The 16,160-nt window shown below is 49.5% G+C and overlaps 1 protein-coding gene across 7 annotated transcripts in view; it reads right to left on the minus strand.

The window, feature by feature from the left end:
- HIVEP3 (HIVEP zinc finger 3) overlaps positions 1 to 16,160 on the minus strand; it is a 438,665-nt gene that overhangs the window by 37,617 nt on the left and 384,888 nt on the right. For all 7 annotated transcript variants that reach the window (XM_033113715.1, XM_033113713.1, XM_033113710.1 and 4 more), the window contains one exon: positions 14,196 to 14,341. In XM_033113715.1, the coding sequence (XP_032969606.1) occupies positions 14,196 to 14,341 (146 nt within the window). The remainder of the gene's footprint in view (positions 1 to 14,195; positions 14,342 to 16,160) is intronic.

The following is a 16,160-nucleotide window of genomic DNA, read 5'->3' on the forward strand; positions in this document are numbered from 1 at the left end:
ATTAGCAAAATGAGGAATTTTGATCGAATGATTTCTAGGGACTCTTTCATAACAACAACAGTAGACTTTTATCGAGTAATTATTATGCGTCAGGCATTTTAAGTTCTTTACTGCTAACATCTCTGTTAACCCTCATGCATACCTTTTAGGATGTCGTTTTCTCTGTTTTAGATGAGGAAACTGAGGCACAGAGCAGTTACATAGCTTACTGAAGATCAGACAGGCTTTCTGATAGATCCAGGATTCCCACACAGGAGGTCTGGCTTCAGAGTCTACACTCTACCACAAGTGCTTGTAGAAGGAGATACCAAGACTCTACCCTTTACTTAAAGAGGCAATCACATAAGTAAATATTGATAGTTCATGCCAGCATACAAGGTCAGCTTACTATGTGCCAGGGATATTACATACAAACATGGTTTCCTTTCGTTTTCAACAATTTTGATACATAGGTGCTATTATTATTCTCATTTCCTGATTAGAAGACTGAGCCATAGAGAGGTTACGTAGCTTTCTAATCAGCGGCAGAACCAGGATTTGAGCCCAGGTCTGGCTCTACTGCTAAACTGAGACAGGTGCTCCCCTTGGAGGGCAGGGAGTGAAAAATGTCACTCACTCCTCTGTTTGGCAATGGGGTGGGAAGGAGTGTGCCAGGCTGTGGGCAAGTGTGCCAGGCTCTGATTCTATTTAATGTCCACCACAGCCCTGAGAGGCATGTGCACCTCTGAGTGAAGAAAGGTGTCCTAGGAGCACCAAAGCGCATGACTAAAGGTACCTGAGGCCGGCAAGCACAGCACGGCAGGATATGACTGGCTGGAGGGCATCAGTGTCTCCTGGGCCTATGGACAGCAAGGAACCACTGATTCTTGGGGGCACACACCACAGCTGGGACCCCTCCTCCAAGAGACTCCAGACTGTGGGGAGAGAGCAACTTTCTCCTCCTTATTCTAAGCGGTGGGGCCAGAGGACCCTCTAGAGACTGGCATCTCCTTTGCCCTTCTCACTCCCTCACTAGTGTGTTCAGGGAAGTCAATATTCAGTACCCATTTCTGGGCTCTGAAAGGAAATTCTTCCCAACAGATGTCTCATCCCAGGCTGGGACACCCTGCCAAAGGCTCCTGCCAAAGAAGGGGTACCCTGGTGATGAGCTCGAATTCAGTTCTCCGACCTTTCGAAACTGCCTGCTTCTCCTTAGGGAGAGATAAGGGCTTGCAATAACCTGCACAGCCCCCCTTACCCGGGCCTTTCCTGGCTAACATCTCTGAGAAACATCTTCTCCCATTACAGGGTGCAAAGCTGAAAGAGCTCATTGGCTGACAAGAACTAGAAAGATACTACATGTCACATCATGATAGCCAAAGATGGTTCACCCAGACCGTACGGCGACCATTCGTGGTATGGATGAGAAACCGAGGTTCAGGAAGAGTAAATGTGCTGCCCAAGATCTCAGAGGTTGTAATGGCAGAGTCAGGACTCAGACCCCAGCCCTGCACTCCAAGGCCCAAGTCCTTTCCTGCATCCTCCAAATGAACCAAGAGACTGAGACCCAAAGAGGAAACTAGACTTGCCCGAGTCCCCAGCTCTAGGGCTTACACCAGGGTACCTCCCTCCTGGTAGGAGGTCTCATTTCAAACAATGCCCAGAGATGGAAAAGGTAAGCTTCCAGTGATTTGCTGCTAATAAAATTCAGGTGGACCCATGTTCAATGTTATCGCCAGACATTCCATCTGCCCTACAACCCAAGAGTTGTTTTTCTTTTTTGTTTTTATTGTTCATGGATCAACCAGGTACAGAATTGGAATCTCTAATTCTCTCTCCCTTCTGAACAGCTGTCCACACACAGCAATCAAAGACACACCCTGGCTTACAGCTTTCTACCGCCTGGTTAGAAAGACCACCTGATCCTGGAGAAGATCAAAATCATGCTGGAGGAGGGGAGCTGGGAAGGAAGGAAGGAAGGAAGATGGAAAGAAGGAAATAACAGTGAAGGAGGCAGGAGGAAAGGAAGGAAGTGGCACCTTTGCCGAGCACTTCCTGTATGCTAGGTCTGGAATAAGCAGCCTAAATTATCTCACCATTCAGTGCACACAGGAGCCTGTAAAGGAGATGCCCTCATACTTATTTTTAAGAACTGGCCAGTAGTTGCTGGAGGCAGGGCTAGAATTTGACACTGTCTCATTCCAAAACCCAAAGACTTCTAGACTTTCTAGAACACTGGCACTTTTCCCTGTGCTCCTCTGAGTCCTCGAAGTTCAGGGAGGTGCCACTCGGGCACCAAGGGCCTATGTGGGAGGATGAGAGGGTGACCCTCCCTGAGGAGTTCTTTGGAAGAATGAATTTCATGGCTAAACAATTTAAAAACAGCCCTACTAGTAGGCTTTTATTAAAGATGGAGGAGAAACCAACCAAATTTCCTTCCCTTCCCTTCCTTTTCCTTCCTTTCCCTCCCCTCCTTTCTTTCTTTCTGTTTTGGCATAATAAACCCACAAAGAAGAGAAGGAGAGGAGACTGACAATAAAATTGTGGACAGAGATGGATGGTGAAAAGGACTTTGCAGATTCAAGAAAATGGAATCCCAAGTTGACAGTAGGAAAAGCTGAGAACCAACCCGACTCCCAACACAAGATCCTCAAGGACTCTGGAAGTGGGGGTGGGGGGAACCAAGATAATGAAGATTGGTCAAAAGTCTTGTTAGAGGCAGTCAGGCACCTGTCTCTTCCTCAGTTCCAGCAGCCAGGAGACCACTGCTCCCCCACCACAGAGAAAGACTGGAGGCGTAGTCCCTGCCTTTGAGGCGGGATGTCAGGCACGTGGAGGGCAGGCAGAGGTGCCATAAAGAAATGAGGGGATGGCGTGAACGTACAGCTGGAGGCTGCGGCTCCTCCCCCCGCCCCCTCCTACCGTTTTCCTTTCTGTGGCTCCCAGATTACGGGAAATGAACCCTGCACCCTTTAGGCAGGAAACGGGAGTCTTCATGGGGATTCTGCCCCAAAGGGAAGACCTAAGACACTGGCATCGAAGCTTCCCCGAGGAAATAGCCCTGAGGAGCAGCTGTGGGGAAGCCTCGCTCTCTGACCCTGAGCTCCCAGGCATCTTTGAATCTCCTGCTCTTACACATGCGAAGACACAGAGGGTATCAGACACCTGAGAAAAGAAGCCAAAACAAATACATGGATACAAGGGAACCCAAGGGAATCAGAAACCACGTAGAAAAGAAAACTAAAAACAAAAACAACTAACCTTAATAGCCTCCGAGAGAGAAGAGGAGATATTGGAATCTACCAAATAAGGACAGGATACTATTAAAAGGGACATTCAACCAAAGAGCTCTTTAAAATTAAGAACATGAAAGCGGAAGTGAAAAAAAACAGAATGTTTGGAAGAGAAAATGGAGAGAAGTATCCAGGAAATAGAGCAAAAATACAAAGATATGAGAAATCTGACAGAAAGATCTGAAAATTAGAGAAACAAGCCAGGAGGCCAGACTCCTGAATAACGACGAGCATTCCAAAGAGAGATAAGAGAGACAAAGGGAGGGGAGAAAATTACCAAGGAAATACTTAAAGAAAATCCCCTGAGTTGCCAGATTGAAAACCACAGAGTGATGAAAACTGCCTCCCACCGAGATCCACGCCTGTGAAATCTCAGCCCTGTCGGGATGAAGAGATGACCCTACGACAGTCAGAGAGAATGGAACAGGAATCAGAATGGATTTGGTACTCTTGATAGCAACCCAGAAGCTTGAGGACAAGGGAGAAACGCCTTTAAAACTGATGGAAAATCCTTCCCGACTCGGGAGTCTACACTTCAACCTGAGAAACAGAATAAAGGTTCCCAATGTCATCAGTCATGCGAAGTGTCGAAAAACTTACCTCTCATGGACTGTTCTCAAGAAGACCATACTAACGGATGGTGAAAATGAGGAAATACACTGAGGAAGAGGAAGACATACGTTTCCAGAACGAGGAGACCCAACATAGGAAGCAAGAGAATCTCTAAGGTGGGGTGAAGGGAGACCCCGGGATGGCAGCTATGTGCCGGGCAGAGGAGCAACTGTGCAGCCTGGAGCTGGCTGGACAACTCAGGGAGGGACCACGTCAGCAAGACGGAAGTCACAGAGCACCCGATGCTTCTGAATGTCTGAGGGGAGATGTCAGTGAGGTGAGGATCTGGGGCTCGAATTAGCAATAAATTTAGGGAAAATTAAGTGAAGTTAGAAAACACACACACACACACACACACACACACACACACACACACACACTTATTATCCCCAGTGCAAACAGAAGAGTTGTACAGGAAAGAAAAAGTAAACATGGTCCATTATGTGACTTAGCTGTGAATTATATATTGTGTCACTGTAATGAGAGGATGAGAGGATGGCAGAATAGGGGTGTATGTGGAAGGTGAAAAGGCTCTTGTGTCACTCGTTAATGCCTAAAGCTGAAACCCAAGGTGTAGCAACCCAAGCACATTATTTAGAGATACAGAGGTAAACCAAGGTACGCCGCTAAAAGACATGCAAGTTACGGTTTCTGAGGGTAGGCAAGAGGAAATGTGGGGAAAGAAAAAGGGTAGAGCTGTTTTCCATAACAAAATTTATGGAAATATTTGGCTCTTCAAACTCTGTGCACGTGTAACTTTGATAAAAATAGAGAGAGAGAGAGAGAGAGAGAGAGAAGCACTGTTTCCTAAGAGGCTGCTTCTCCCACAGGAGAGACGGGGAGAAGCCAGCTTCTTCCTGGGTGCCAGGCCTGACATCTCCGGGCAGGAAGGAAGCCGAGACTCAGGCAGAAGCCGCTGTCCAGGCCCAGAGGATGTCCTCGCTGCAGGTGCCGCTCTCAGGGGCCACCGTGTGCTGGGTGAGGACTCCTTCCTGTCCGCCCTCAGCACAAGGCCGAGCCCCGCCTGCCTCAGACGCCCCACAGGAACCACAGGCAGCGCTTCCTTGAGAAATGGATCCTCCTTTAAATTTTAATGACATGCACTTAGGTCTTCCCTGAGAGGCCTCCGTGCTCCAGGGACTCCAGCCCCAGCATACTCAGACACGCCGTCTGCCCCACGATCAATATGGCGTTTTTCTTTTCCATTTCACTTTTCACATTGGATTTTTTTTTTTTTTTTTTTTTTACTGTCTGTGACTTGGGTTTCTTAATGACATAATCAGCTTTCTCTAATGTCTGGATCAAGTGTTCCCTGGGAAGTCCTTTGAGCACGCAAGGAGAAAGATGCTAGGCCAGTACAGAGTCAACCTAACCAGACTATTTAACATCTGATATTTTTATTTGGGGGATAATCTTTACAAAGGAATAACCTTTTCCAAGAATCTAAGTGGTTTCTTGGGAACAGAAATTTCCTGCTCTTGTTTTCAAAACAGCCATTCACAGATCCATTGTTGGTGAAGACCTCCAGCCCATGTGGGGCCTGGAATGGTGAAAAGAGGTCTGGAGTGAAGCTGCGAGAACCCTCCTCACCTCCCACCCCCAAACCATCAATTCTACTTGCATGGCACCCAGCTTTCTTTCGTCTTGTTCCTACAAGAGAACTGCCTTTCTCATCACTGCTTTGGCCTCACCCCTCGCAGCTTCTCTGGAACTCAGCTTCTGCCCTCTGCCCCATCTGTCTCTCCAGGTGGCATCATCATCTGCCCCTGCTATAAACCACCCCTAGCAGCACATACACACACAAGGATCTCTCAGTTTAAACACCCACCTGCTTGACTTCACACTCCCTCCAGTTCCACCCCTTCCCCCCATTTTCCCTGCTTTCCTCCATAGCCAGACTCTTAGGATAGAGCTTTACACGTGCTACCTCCACGTCTCATTTCAACTCATGCCCAAACAGCTCCCATCTGTCACCAATGACCCCCGTGTGGCCACCCCCATAGACACTTGCCTGTCCTCTGAGCATCACTCAGCCCAGCTGACCATTCCCTCCTTTCTGAACACCCTCTGTCCTTGGCTTCTGGGATTTCTTGCTCTGCTAGGGCTCTTCCTACCCCGTTAGCTTTGCCTTCTCAAACTTCTGCAGCTTCGTCTCCACCTGTCCTCTAACTGCTGGTGTATCCCGGGCTCAGTTCTGGATGCCATCGTGTTTTCTCTTTTCTCCATCTCCCCAAGTGACCCCATCCAGCCCCATCCCCCTAAATAGCATCTATGCACTGAAAACTACATACCCCAAATATGGGTTTCCAGCTCAGGCCTGTCCGCTGGATGCCAGGCTCATATATCCAATTGCCGCACAGCTCCCAGAACACTTGGGTGCATGACTAGAATCTCAGAATTAATATGTTCCTCCAGTTTTGATCTCCCCTTCCCCAAACCTCTTCTGACTCTTCTCCCATCAATGCCCATCTCAGGAAATGGTACCACCTTCCACCCAGCTGTTCCTTGAGCCAGAAATGTTGTAGTCATTCTGGATTCCAAGCATCTCCTTCTCACCGTCCATAGTCAATCCCTCGAAGTCCTATAGCTCTACCCCTATCTTCACTGCCATCTTCCTGCTGTAAGCCACGGGGCATCTCAACTGGACTCTGCTCTCCTGCCCTCCCCAGGGCCCCCATAAGTACTACCCGCTTCCTGAAGTTCAGGTCATATTTCCTAGGAGAGATGGAACAACAAGATTTGGGGAAAAGCAAAAGAGAACAAAAGCTAGTGTGAGTACATGTGACATAGGTTAGACAATTCACTCCCCAGCCCCCTGGGACCATGCAAAGAGCAGCAGGACTACACTTCTGGGGAGAAGCCTAAGAATTGAAGAGAGATCAAAGCACTGGGTCTCTCTTAGGAAGAAGACAGGGACCTGGTAACTTGGATTCACCAAGAAGAAATCAGCTCCTATTTAGAGCTGGGCACCCAGGACCGGTCCTCTCCAGCTGCTAGGACTCGGCAGACAACGCTGGCTTCCAGCCCCAGATGCTTGCCTGGTAACAGTGGCACTTGGCTTCACCTTCCCCACACCAAGCCTGACTCCAGATGGATGGGTTGGTTCTGCACAGCCTGGTTCATCCCTGACTCTGGGTCCTTGCTCCTTTCTGAGACCCAGACTCTTGATCCTGCTCTGAGATTCTAAGAGCTGCTGAGTTCAGGGAACCTGCCCCCTTCCCTGAGGTCTCAGTTAATCATGACCATTTTGGAGAGGGAGAGAGTCTTCCCTTTAATAAACGTCCTCCAGCACTGCCTATGTGCCAGGCACTACTCTCAGCACTGAGGAAGCAGCAATGAACAAAATGCAATTCCCGCTCTCTCGCAGAGCTTATATTCTGGTGGAGGAAACAGAAACAAACTAGCAGACATACGGAACAAAATAAAGCAGAGAAGAGAAGGGGAACTGGAAATACCAGAGGAGGGTACAGTGGGTGTGTGGTCTGGGAAGGCTTCACTGAGGGTGACTGAAGGATGTAAGGGAGCCATGGGGCTCTCTGGGAAAAGTATTCCAAGCAGAGGGCACAGCAAGTGCAAAGGCCCTGAGGCAGAAGCGTATCTGACAAGGAGCCAAGAGATGACTGGCTAGAGCGCAGGTAGTGAGGGGTAGTGGCAGGCAGAGGTCAGGGAGGAGCTGGGACTAGCACGCAGGCCATTTGAAAGCTATGATGGGTGCAGAACGGGTGACAGGGTCTGCTAACACTAAACAGGGTCACTCTGGTTGCTGAGTTGAGAATATTCTGTAGTGGGAAAGGGCAGAAGCAGGAGATTATATAGGAGGACCCTGTGATAATCCAGACCAGAGATGGCAGTGGCTTGACTCTGGAGGTGGGAAAAAATGGGCAGATTTTGAATAGGGTTTCAAAGGTTAAGGTGACAAAATTTACTAATGGATGTGAGACAGAGTTTTGGGCCTGAACATCTGGAAAAATGATGTTGCCTGTGCAGAATTTGAATAAGTGGTGTTGCTTCTTTCCTCAAAAGATGCCCTATTTTTCCTCTGGCTACTTAAAGACTTTTAAAGAGACATTGAGCAAGTGTGTGGTGATGTACGCAGTTTCTCTGCCTGTGCTATACACGTCACAACCTTCGCATTACCAACCCTTCAGTAGTATACATTTTCTGTTCTAGTTTGGATTTTGAGAGTGGTTTACATGAGGGTTTTACTCTTTACACCAATTCAAAAAGCTCCAACTTACTGCTATTTATTTAATGCATAACTTAATCAATGTGCTCCCCAATCAATATTCAGAGGCAACAAATATTACCAAAGATAAAACTTAATATCATCCTTGACTTGGAGTTCACAGTAAGATGGGGCTAGACAGAGTAGAAATTTAGAAATTTAGGATGTAGTATTACAATTCTAGGTTTCAAAGTCCAAGAAGAAAAGGGTTTGAGAAAAATTATTAGACAAGAAAATAACCTTTACGTTTTTAAAAGTTAAAACTATTCTCTCCAATCTGCTATTTTGTAAATACACACACACACACACACACACACACACACACACACACACAGGCATGTGTTTGCACGCGTGTGCACGCCCGCTTTTAAAAATACAGATATAATGTAAAACAACATTACTCAAGTCCTGCATAAACTCTTGGACTTGAATAAAAATAAGTTCAGCTATTATTAAAGTATATAAGACAGAAAAAACACACCCGTTAAAAACATAACTCCTTCAGGTGGAACAATAGAGAATTAAGTAAACTCTTAAAATAATTTCTTTACCAAATGTACCAAGAGCCCTAGGAGTCACAGTGGTTTTCAGCGTCTGCTGTGCTGTGTTCACTGGACACCCAGGTGGACCGTCACACAGTAGCTGCAGACCTGTCACGGAGCTCTGGCGAGAATGCCAGCGGAGCTAACAAGTCATCTACCTACAGACAATACGGAGCGTCGCCTTGGCAGTGAGTTTAGACAGAGAAGAGGGGGGACCCCGGGAGATGAGCTCTGAGGGTCCTAATGTTTAGAGATCAGGAGATGATGGGGACTCACCAAAGACACAAGAACTGCCATCGGCAAAGGAAGGGGAGGAGCAAGAAAGATGGTGCCCTGGAAACGACGTGGACAAAAGTGTAACAAGGGGGCAGGGATCGGCTGTGTCCAATACTGCCGACAGGTCAGGAAAGAACAGAAGTGAGAACTGACCTTGGAGTTCTGCAGGGTGGAGGGCACTGTTGACCTTGACAAGAGCAGACTCTGAGGTGTGATGAGCCCAAAGGCCCACCTGGAATGGGTCTGAGAGAGGATGGCAGGAAGATATGGAGGTGAGGAAGGACAGTCAATCCCTTCTGGAGTTTTTCTTTAAAGGGAAGCAGGAAAAGCTGGTGATGTAGGCCCCCCGTCAGAGGAGTGTTTCGAAGGTGGGAAACTTTAAGTTTGGATACGCTGAATTGATGGGCCAGTAGAGAAGAGATGGCTGGAGTAAGGTATTGGGGTGGGAGGGAAGAGAGGGACTCCAGTGCCCTCTGCCAGGAGCACAGATGGTCTTCCCTCAGCTCAGCATCTGAGTCCTGCAGCTGGCAGCGTCTGGCATTGACTCTTTCTGCTAAAGGCCTGAAGGGCTTGGGGGCAGTCCCGGGAAACACCATGGCCCTGAGTCACCCTATCCCACCCATTCTGGCCCACCCCACAGCTGGCCTTCTGGTCCCCTCTCCTGTATTCCAGTTCCAAGTTGAGGCTGTGCTGCCCCTCTAAACCCAGTCCACCTCTTGCCCCCGCCCATGGCCACCTTTCTGAGTATTTCCTGCCCCACCTGGGCCTGGCCTTCCTGGCTCTCACCGTCTCAGCTCATCATTCCGTTCAGATCTGAACACCAGCCCCCCTCACTCCCCAGCGGGGCTTGGAGGACCACTTTTGGCAGTGAGGTAGTTCCTATCAATTCCCGTCTCTTTCTCTTCCATACTAGCCTTTTGGGCTGAGGTCCCAGCTTTCCTTGCAACAAGTGAACTTGAGTTAGGACATAGGCATCACCCTCAATGAACGGTATAACTTGGTATGTCTGAAGACAGCATTCCCTAACAAAGGAGACCTCCTAAAACAACCAAGCAAATGCATAGACGCCGGGGAAGAGAGCCAACGCGTTCCTATGGGGCAATCCCAGAGGCTGCTGGAAAATGCAGGCATTGTTCAGGTGTGGAAGTGACAGGGAACGCAGGGAGGGGGATGTGTGCCAGGAAATCAAGGCAATATATAGAAATTGATGCATTGTATGTATCAGAATGGCCCTTGGACCCTTGGGGGAGATGGGAATGGATTTCAGCACCAGTGTGATTCTAGAAGTAACACGAAGAACTAGGGGGTGTGGAGGGATCTGGGAGCTTAGTTAGTGGAGAGGGTTGAGTACTACCCTTTGAAGGCTGGATAGGATTTGGCACTGGGCAGACCCCAGCAGGCACAGAAGCCAAAGCACAGCAGTGGCAGGTCACACTACGGGGCCAGGAAGATCAGCTTGAGTTGTTTAACTGGATCCTGGAGGCAGGCAGCCATGGAGCAGAAGTGCGACACAGGCAGAACCGTGATCCAAGACACTCAATGGCACCCACACGAGGGCCTGGAAAGAGGGAGAACAGAGCCGTGGCACAGGAATGAAGAGAGAGCACGTCCGACTCATGGACCACTTCATGTGGACACCAGGATTTGGGGACTAACTGGAAGGAGAAGGACGAGGGAAAAGAAGGCATCCAAGATGCCAGTAAGGTTTTGAGTACGAAGGGCTGGGTACATCCTCTGAGATCTGGATGGGCGCGATGTTCTCAGGGACAGTTGGAGGGCTTGGTCGGCACGCGCGGAGTCTGAGGTGCCCTGGGTCTCCCGGGCAAAGGTACCCAGGAGGCATTGGGCTCTATAGTTCAGAAGTGAGGTCCTAGCTGGAGACCCAGCTTTAGTGTCCCCGGCACAGTGATGAGGTTTGAAGCCAAGGAAATGGCTGACACTGACAAAGGAGAATACTCAGGGCCAGAAGCAATCAGTCCGACTGGCCAGGTACACAAGTCTGCATTACACCCAGACAGCTGACCAACCTACCTTGCCTTTCCACCTGTTCCAGTTGCAGCCGGCCCTCCAGGCCTAGCCTCACCCCCTCCAGAAAGCCCTCCCTGACTACTCCAGCCCCCGCGGTCCCTGCCTGCTGGAAGCATCTCAACACAGGTAGTCTCCACCTCGGCATGGAACCTTGTGCTGCACCTGAGCCAGTCCCCAAGCATTTTGTGGGCAGAACCACTGCTTACCCCCTTGGCTCATGGTGTCATCTGGCACAGAGCACCCATTAGGCACTGAATAAATAGCTCCTCCGTGATGGATTGATTAATTGATCGATTGCTGCATTGGAGGTCAAGAAGAAGAGTAAGGGGACTAGTGAGGAGCTGAGCGGTGATAAAGAGGCTCCTGAACATTGCATGCATGCAGCATCCGCTCCTGGCCTCTCATCCCTGTGAATTACATCTATATGGACCAACAAGGATACAACTCAGACCACATTGTTGAGTAAAAACAACAAGTTGCAGATGTAGTTAAACCCACTGGAGCAGTCCACGCTGTCTACCAAACCTCTCTGGTTCTCCCAGGCTCAAAGCCGGACTGCGCTCCCTCACTCCCAGGGCGGGAGGAGGGGCCCTCAGGCTCACTCTGGTCAATAAACTGGGAGCAGAAGCTTCAAGAGCCAGCGCACAACTCACCATTTCCCTTCTGCCTCGCTCAGCTTCCACGGGTCTAGATCTCTTAGTAACTCCTAGGAACAGAACCCCATGGCAGACCCTTGTCAAACATGTATTAGAGTGAAATATAAATGCTTGCTGTGTTGAAAAAACAAAAAGAAAGAAAAAAAGAAATAAAAAGAGTCTAAGGCAAAACCACGGTGACGTCAGATGGCTGTGCCTGATGGATACACGAGTAGTCAGTGTTTCTGGGTGGAGTGGCACCTTTGGCCTTTTGGGTGAGACAAATGTTCTGTGATTGGTTGTACGGACCACAGTCCCTGGCCCCCATCCATGAAATGCCAGAGGTGTCCCCGTTATGTGAAAACCCCAAAACACGCTGCCCCCATTTCCAAACTCTCCTGTGGGTGACACCAGTGCCAAGAGACCCATGAATGAAGCGGGTTCACCAGACGTGGGGGTTGGAGGCACAGCAGGGTCCAGATGGGACCGCTGGGCTGCAGGAGAAGAGGATTTGACCGGCCACACTCCAGAACCCCCTGCAGTGCTCAAATTAGATGTGGCAGGTTGAGAATGAGGATATTTTTCACAGCCGACAGAACAGAGTGAAATTATCTTGGAGGGATATAAGAGAGATGGATGTCATCGTGATAAAATACCCCCATGCCAATGAACTCTGGCCTTTACACACGATAGCACAGGACCCTCCAACAATCCACAAAGTATCCTCTTCTACAGATGAAGAAACAGAGCTGGAAGGAAAGGGGACTGTCTGAGTAGAACAGGGGTAAGTGGGAGAGTTGCTCTGGGGCAGGTATGACAGGCCTTGAAAGAGAGGGAGATTTTGAAACAAAGTAGGTGGGACTAGGTGACAACCTGGGTAGGTAGAATGGTGGGCTGGGTTGGGTTGGGGTGGGGGAGGAGTGGGGACCGATGCCTGGGCTGTAGGAAGAGAAGGGGATTCAGGTGTAACCTTTCACCTTTCAGCTGAAGGCAGATTATGTGGCCTAGACTCCAGCCAGTAGCTGGAGCTATGGACTGCCCTGGATGGGAGAGGCTCCTGCCAGCTGCCTTCCCAGAGCCCAAGCTTCCCTGGGGAACGAGGCATCAGGGAGCCGCCTGAGGAACTGGATCTCCAGTCTGGACGCAGTGGCCTCTCAGGGCAGAAACAACCTCTTTACGCACACCAGCTAACACTTAGTAGCACCCCTGGGCCCCAAGGGCAGTCTTTGAAGCAAGAGAGAAGACAAGTCCAGATGCACCAATCCATGGATAAGGTCTTAGATGGCCTTTAAAGGACCCAATGATATGAGGACACAGAGACACACGAGGGCGCTCTAACCAAATAACCGGTCCATCCCCACAAGGAAACAGGGTTAGTATTTTGAAAAACCTTTGGTCTAGTGTTTCTCAAAGGAGCCGCTATTGGAAGTCCGGGCAGGATGTTTCTCCCCCAGAGGGAGGTGTCCCTGTCACTGCAGGGTGTTTGCCATCCCTGACCCACTCCCTGTCACTGGGACAACCCAACTCCTCAAGTTTCATTTCCAAACACCACCTCTCCAGAGAGTCCCTCCTGGTCAGTGCCAGCGGAGGATGCCCGCTGGTGGCCTTGGGCAGTTTGGTAGTCTCTGCTCAACCTTACAGAGGAACGCGCATGTCCCACTTTGACCTCGTGAGCTAGGTACCTGCAGGTGCTGGAGCGTCGCAGGCCCCCAGTGACAGCGTGTGCTCATGGGGACTTGTTTGGGGAGGTAGGTTTCCCTTCATGCGGTTGTCTCTCAGGACGGATAGGATGAGGCTGCATCAATCACATTGGGGACACAGACACAGGACCCTGAGACAGACACCACGGGACCTGCTTACAGACACCCGCACCCCACGGCGCAAACATGTGGCCACACAGAACACAGCTTGCACAAAACTTCCACAAAGTAAGCCTGAAACGAGGCACACTTCTGGCGCCCGGAAGGCCCCACTGTCGTCAGTTCTGAGATGTTTACATCATTAGGTTTCCAAAGACAAGCACCAAGGTGAAAATCCAGGGATGAGATTCTAAGTGTTTACCAACCAGTGAGTCCTGGATCCCGGCCAGCTGGAATGGAGACCAGTGTAAACAGCTGGCGCGTGCAGTGCGCTATCAGTCCTGGAAACAGCCTAGTTGGCAGAGCCCAGTCCCCTGTGGGACACCAGGCATGCCAAGGTGGCTGCTTGGGCAGACAGAGATGACGTTTGGGGAGCACACACCATGGTAAACGGCAGTCCGGACAGGACCTGGGAGACTCACTGTCAAGTCCAACGCAGGACTGGAAACCCTCCAGCACGTGAGGGAATGAGGGGCTAGAGAAAGACCCAGACCCTCCAGTAGGCAGGGTACACCAGAGTTCCCGTCCTCCACCAAGTAGCTTGGTGTTTTCAAACAGAGTTGGCCTGCATGTCCTACAAAGGTGGCCTCTGCTGGAAGGCACGGCCAGAACCCTAGGGCACCTGTGGCACGGCCCTGCCAGTTTAGATGCTTACCACCTCCAAACGCAGGAAGGGTCACCCCAGCCTGCTGGCCAGGTGCTTACTCCACAGCAAGCAGACATTCCAAACCAAATAGGATTCTTACCCTCCTTCGAAGATTTTGATCCTCGCCGGCTCCCCTCTCTTGGAGGCAGGAGCGTCTTCCTCCGGCTTCCCTCGCTTCTCTTCTTCCTTCTCCACTCTAGCTATATCTTTCTGGCCTTCCGGGGAAACCAGCGAAGGGAGGTGAACCTGGCCCACCGCAGGAAGGACAAAATCATCACTAGGTACATGGTAATCCTGGAAAGATGCCTTCCATGGCATCATACTCTTACACTTAATCGTGGTCCATTTCATCTCCACTCTACCAAGTGAAGAGGTGCTGTTAGCTCCACTTTACAGAAAGAGGGAAACTGATCCCCAGAGAGGTGCAGTGCCTTATTCAAGGCCACATGGTTGGTGTCAAAACTGGGCCTCTGACCAGGTCTTTCTCATGGGAAGACCAGGTCTTCTCAGGAGAGCTGTGTTTGCTCTTTCTTTGACACTAGTCTGGGAGTTTCTGGGGACAGATCCTCATCTTGGTCTCCTCGGTCATGCCAGCACCCAAAACAAGGCCTGCCTCAGAGAAAGCGCTTAAGGAATGCTGAACAAATAACTGAAGACTCTGCCTTCAATGTGGAGATTAACTGGTCCAATGCTCTTTCATAGATTAGAAAGTTCAGGTCAAGTCACCCAGCAGGTTAAGGGCATTGCTGGAGCACAGTGGACGTCTCCTGAGAGCCCTGACCCCCGGAGCTGGGCACAGAGGCTATGCTGGCCCACTGACGGGCATGCACCTGAGGGTGTGCGGGCTCTGGGTTGTTCTTTAAAGGGAACCCATTCTCTTCACAGGCCTCAGTGCTGAGAGCTGGCTCGATGAGCACACATGTCCTCTAGACCCTCTGATGGAAGCAGGGGTTGGGCATACCCTCGAATAGGGAGCAGGGAGGCTGGGCTGGGGGCTGGGGCCAGCAGTGCTGGGGGTGAGCTGCCCGTCCTACTGCGTGCCATTGCCAGGAAGCTCATATGAGAAACTGCACTGATCATAGCTAGCGTGGGACGCACCAGGTCTCCAGGTGCGGGGACAATCTAAGAACTGCAGTCCTCTGTGCCAGAGAACACACCTCTCCTGACAGGGAGGGGGTGGGGCTGAGCAGAAAGGCAGCTGGTTGGCAATCAGGGAATCTGCGTTTTAGCACCACACAGGCCGCTGCATGCTGGTAGGAAACATGCCAGTGAATCAAATGGAATATTCAAAAAAAAGTGTGCAAGTTTCAGCTCATTTTAGGGAAGTGGCATTTTAAACTAATGATTGCCAAACCCAATTAAGCCAAATGAACTCTTCCGTTTTCTTAAATGGCCTTTTAGTATCTAGTCATTAAAACAGAGAGGCAGTCCAGATCATCCAAGAGGGCTTTGGAGTGAGAGCTAGTTTTGAATCTCTGCCATTTACTGTGTGGCTTTGTGCAAGTTATCTAACTTCTCTCTGCTTTAGCTTTCATCCATAAAATGGTGACATAGTATCCTAACTTTCAAGGTGGTTACGAGGATAAAAGTGAAGTTTAGCACAGTACTTGGCACATAGTAGGTGCACAAGTAGTTATAAGTATGAACATAATTACCACAGCATCTGGAGAGTAGCCATAGCCAGTAAGAGACACTGGAGAGCAAATCAGTCATGATGTTTATGGCAAAAGTGGAAATCTCATTTAGGGGTGTTTGTAGACTGATAAGGACATTTAGGGAATACATTTGGGAAACAGTTCTTTGAAGAATATCCAGCTGGGCTAAGAACAAATTCAATGCATAACATTCACTCAGTGATAAAAGAAGAGGATATGAATATAGGAAAATTATAGAACACAGTTTTGTTCATTTGTCTATTAATGTGAATTTAGTTTAGGAGATTTATGCCTGATTTGGGCAAAGCACCTTCTCTGAAGACACCCTAATGAACATCTTGAAATTTTCAGTCATTTTCCAGGTTTTCTTTCTTCAAATAACTGAAAAAAGAAAAATAGACTCTCTGGAG

This window comes from Rhinolophus ferrumequinum, chromosome 9 (assembly GCF_004115265.2).
Source record: "Rhinolophus ferrumequinum isolate MPI-CBG mRhiFer1 chromosome 9, mRhiFer1_v1.p, whole genome shotgun sequence".
Lineage (NCBI taxonomy): Eukaryota > Metazoa > Chordata > Mammalia > Chiroptera > Rhinolophidae > Rhinolophus > Rhinolophus ferrumequinum.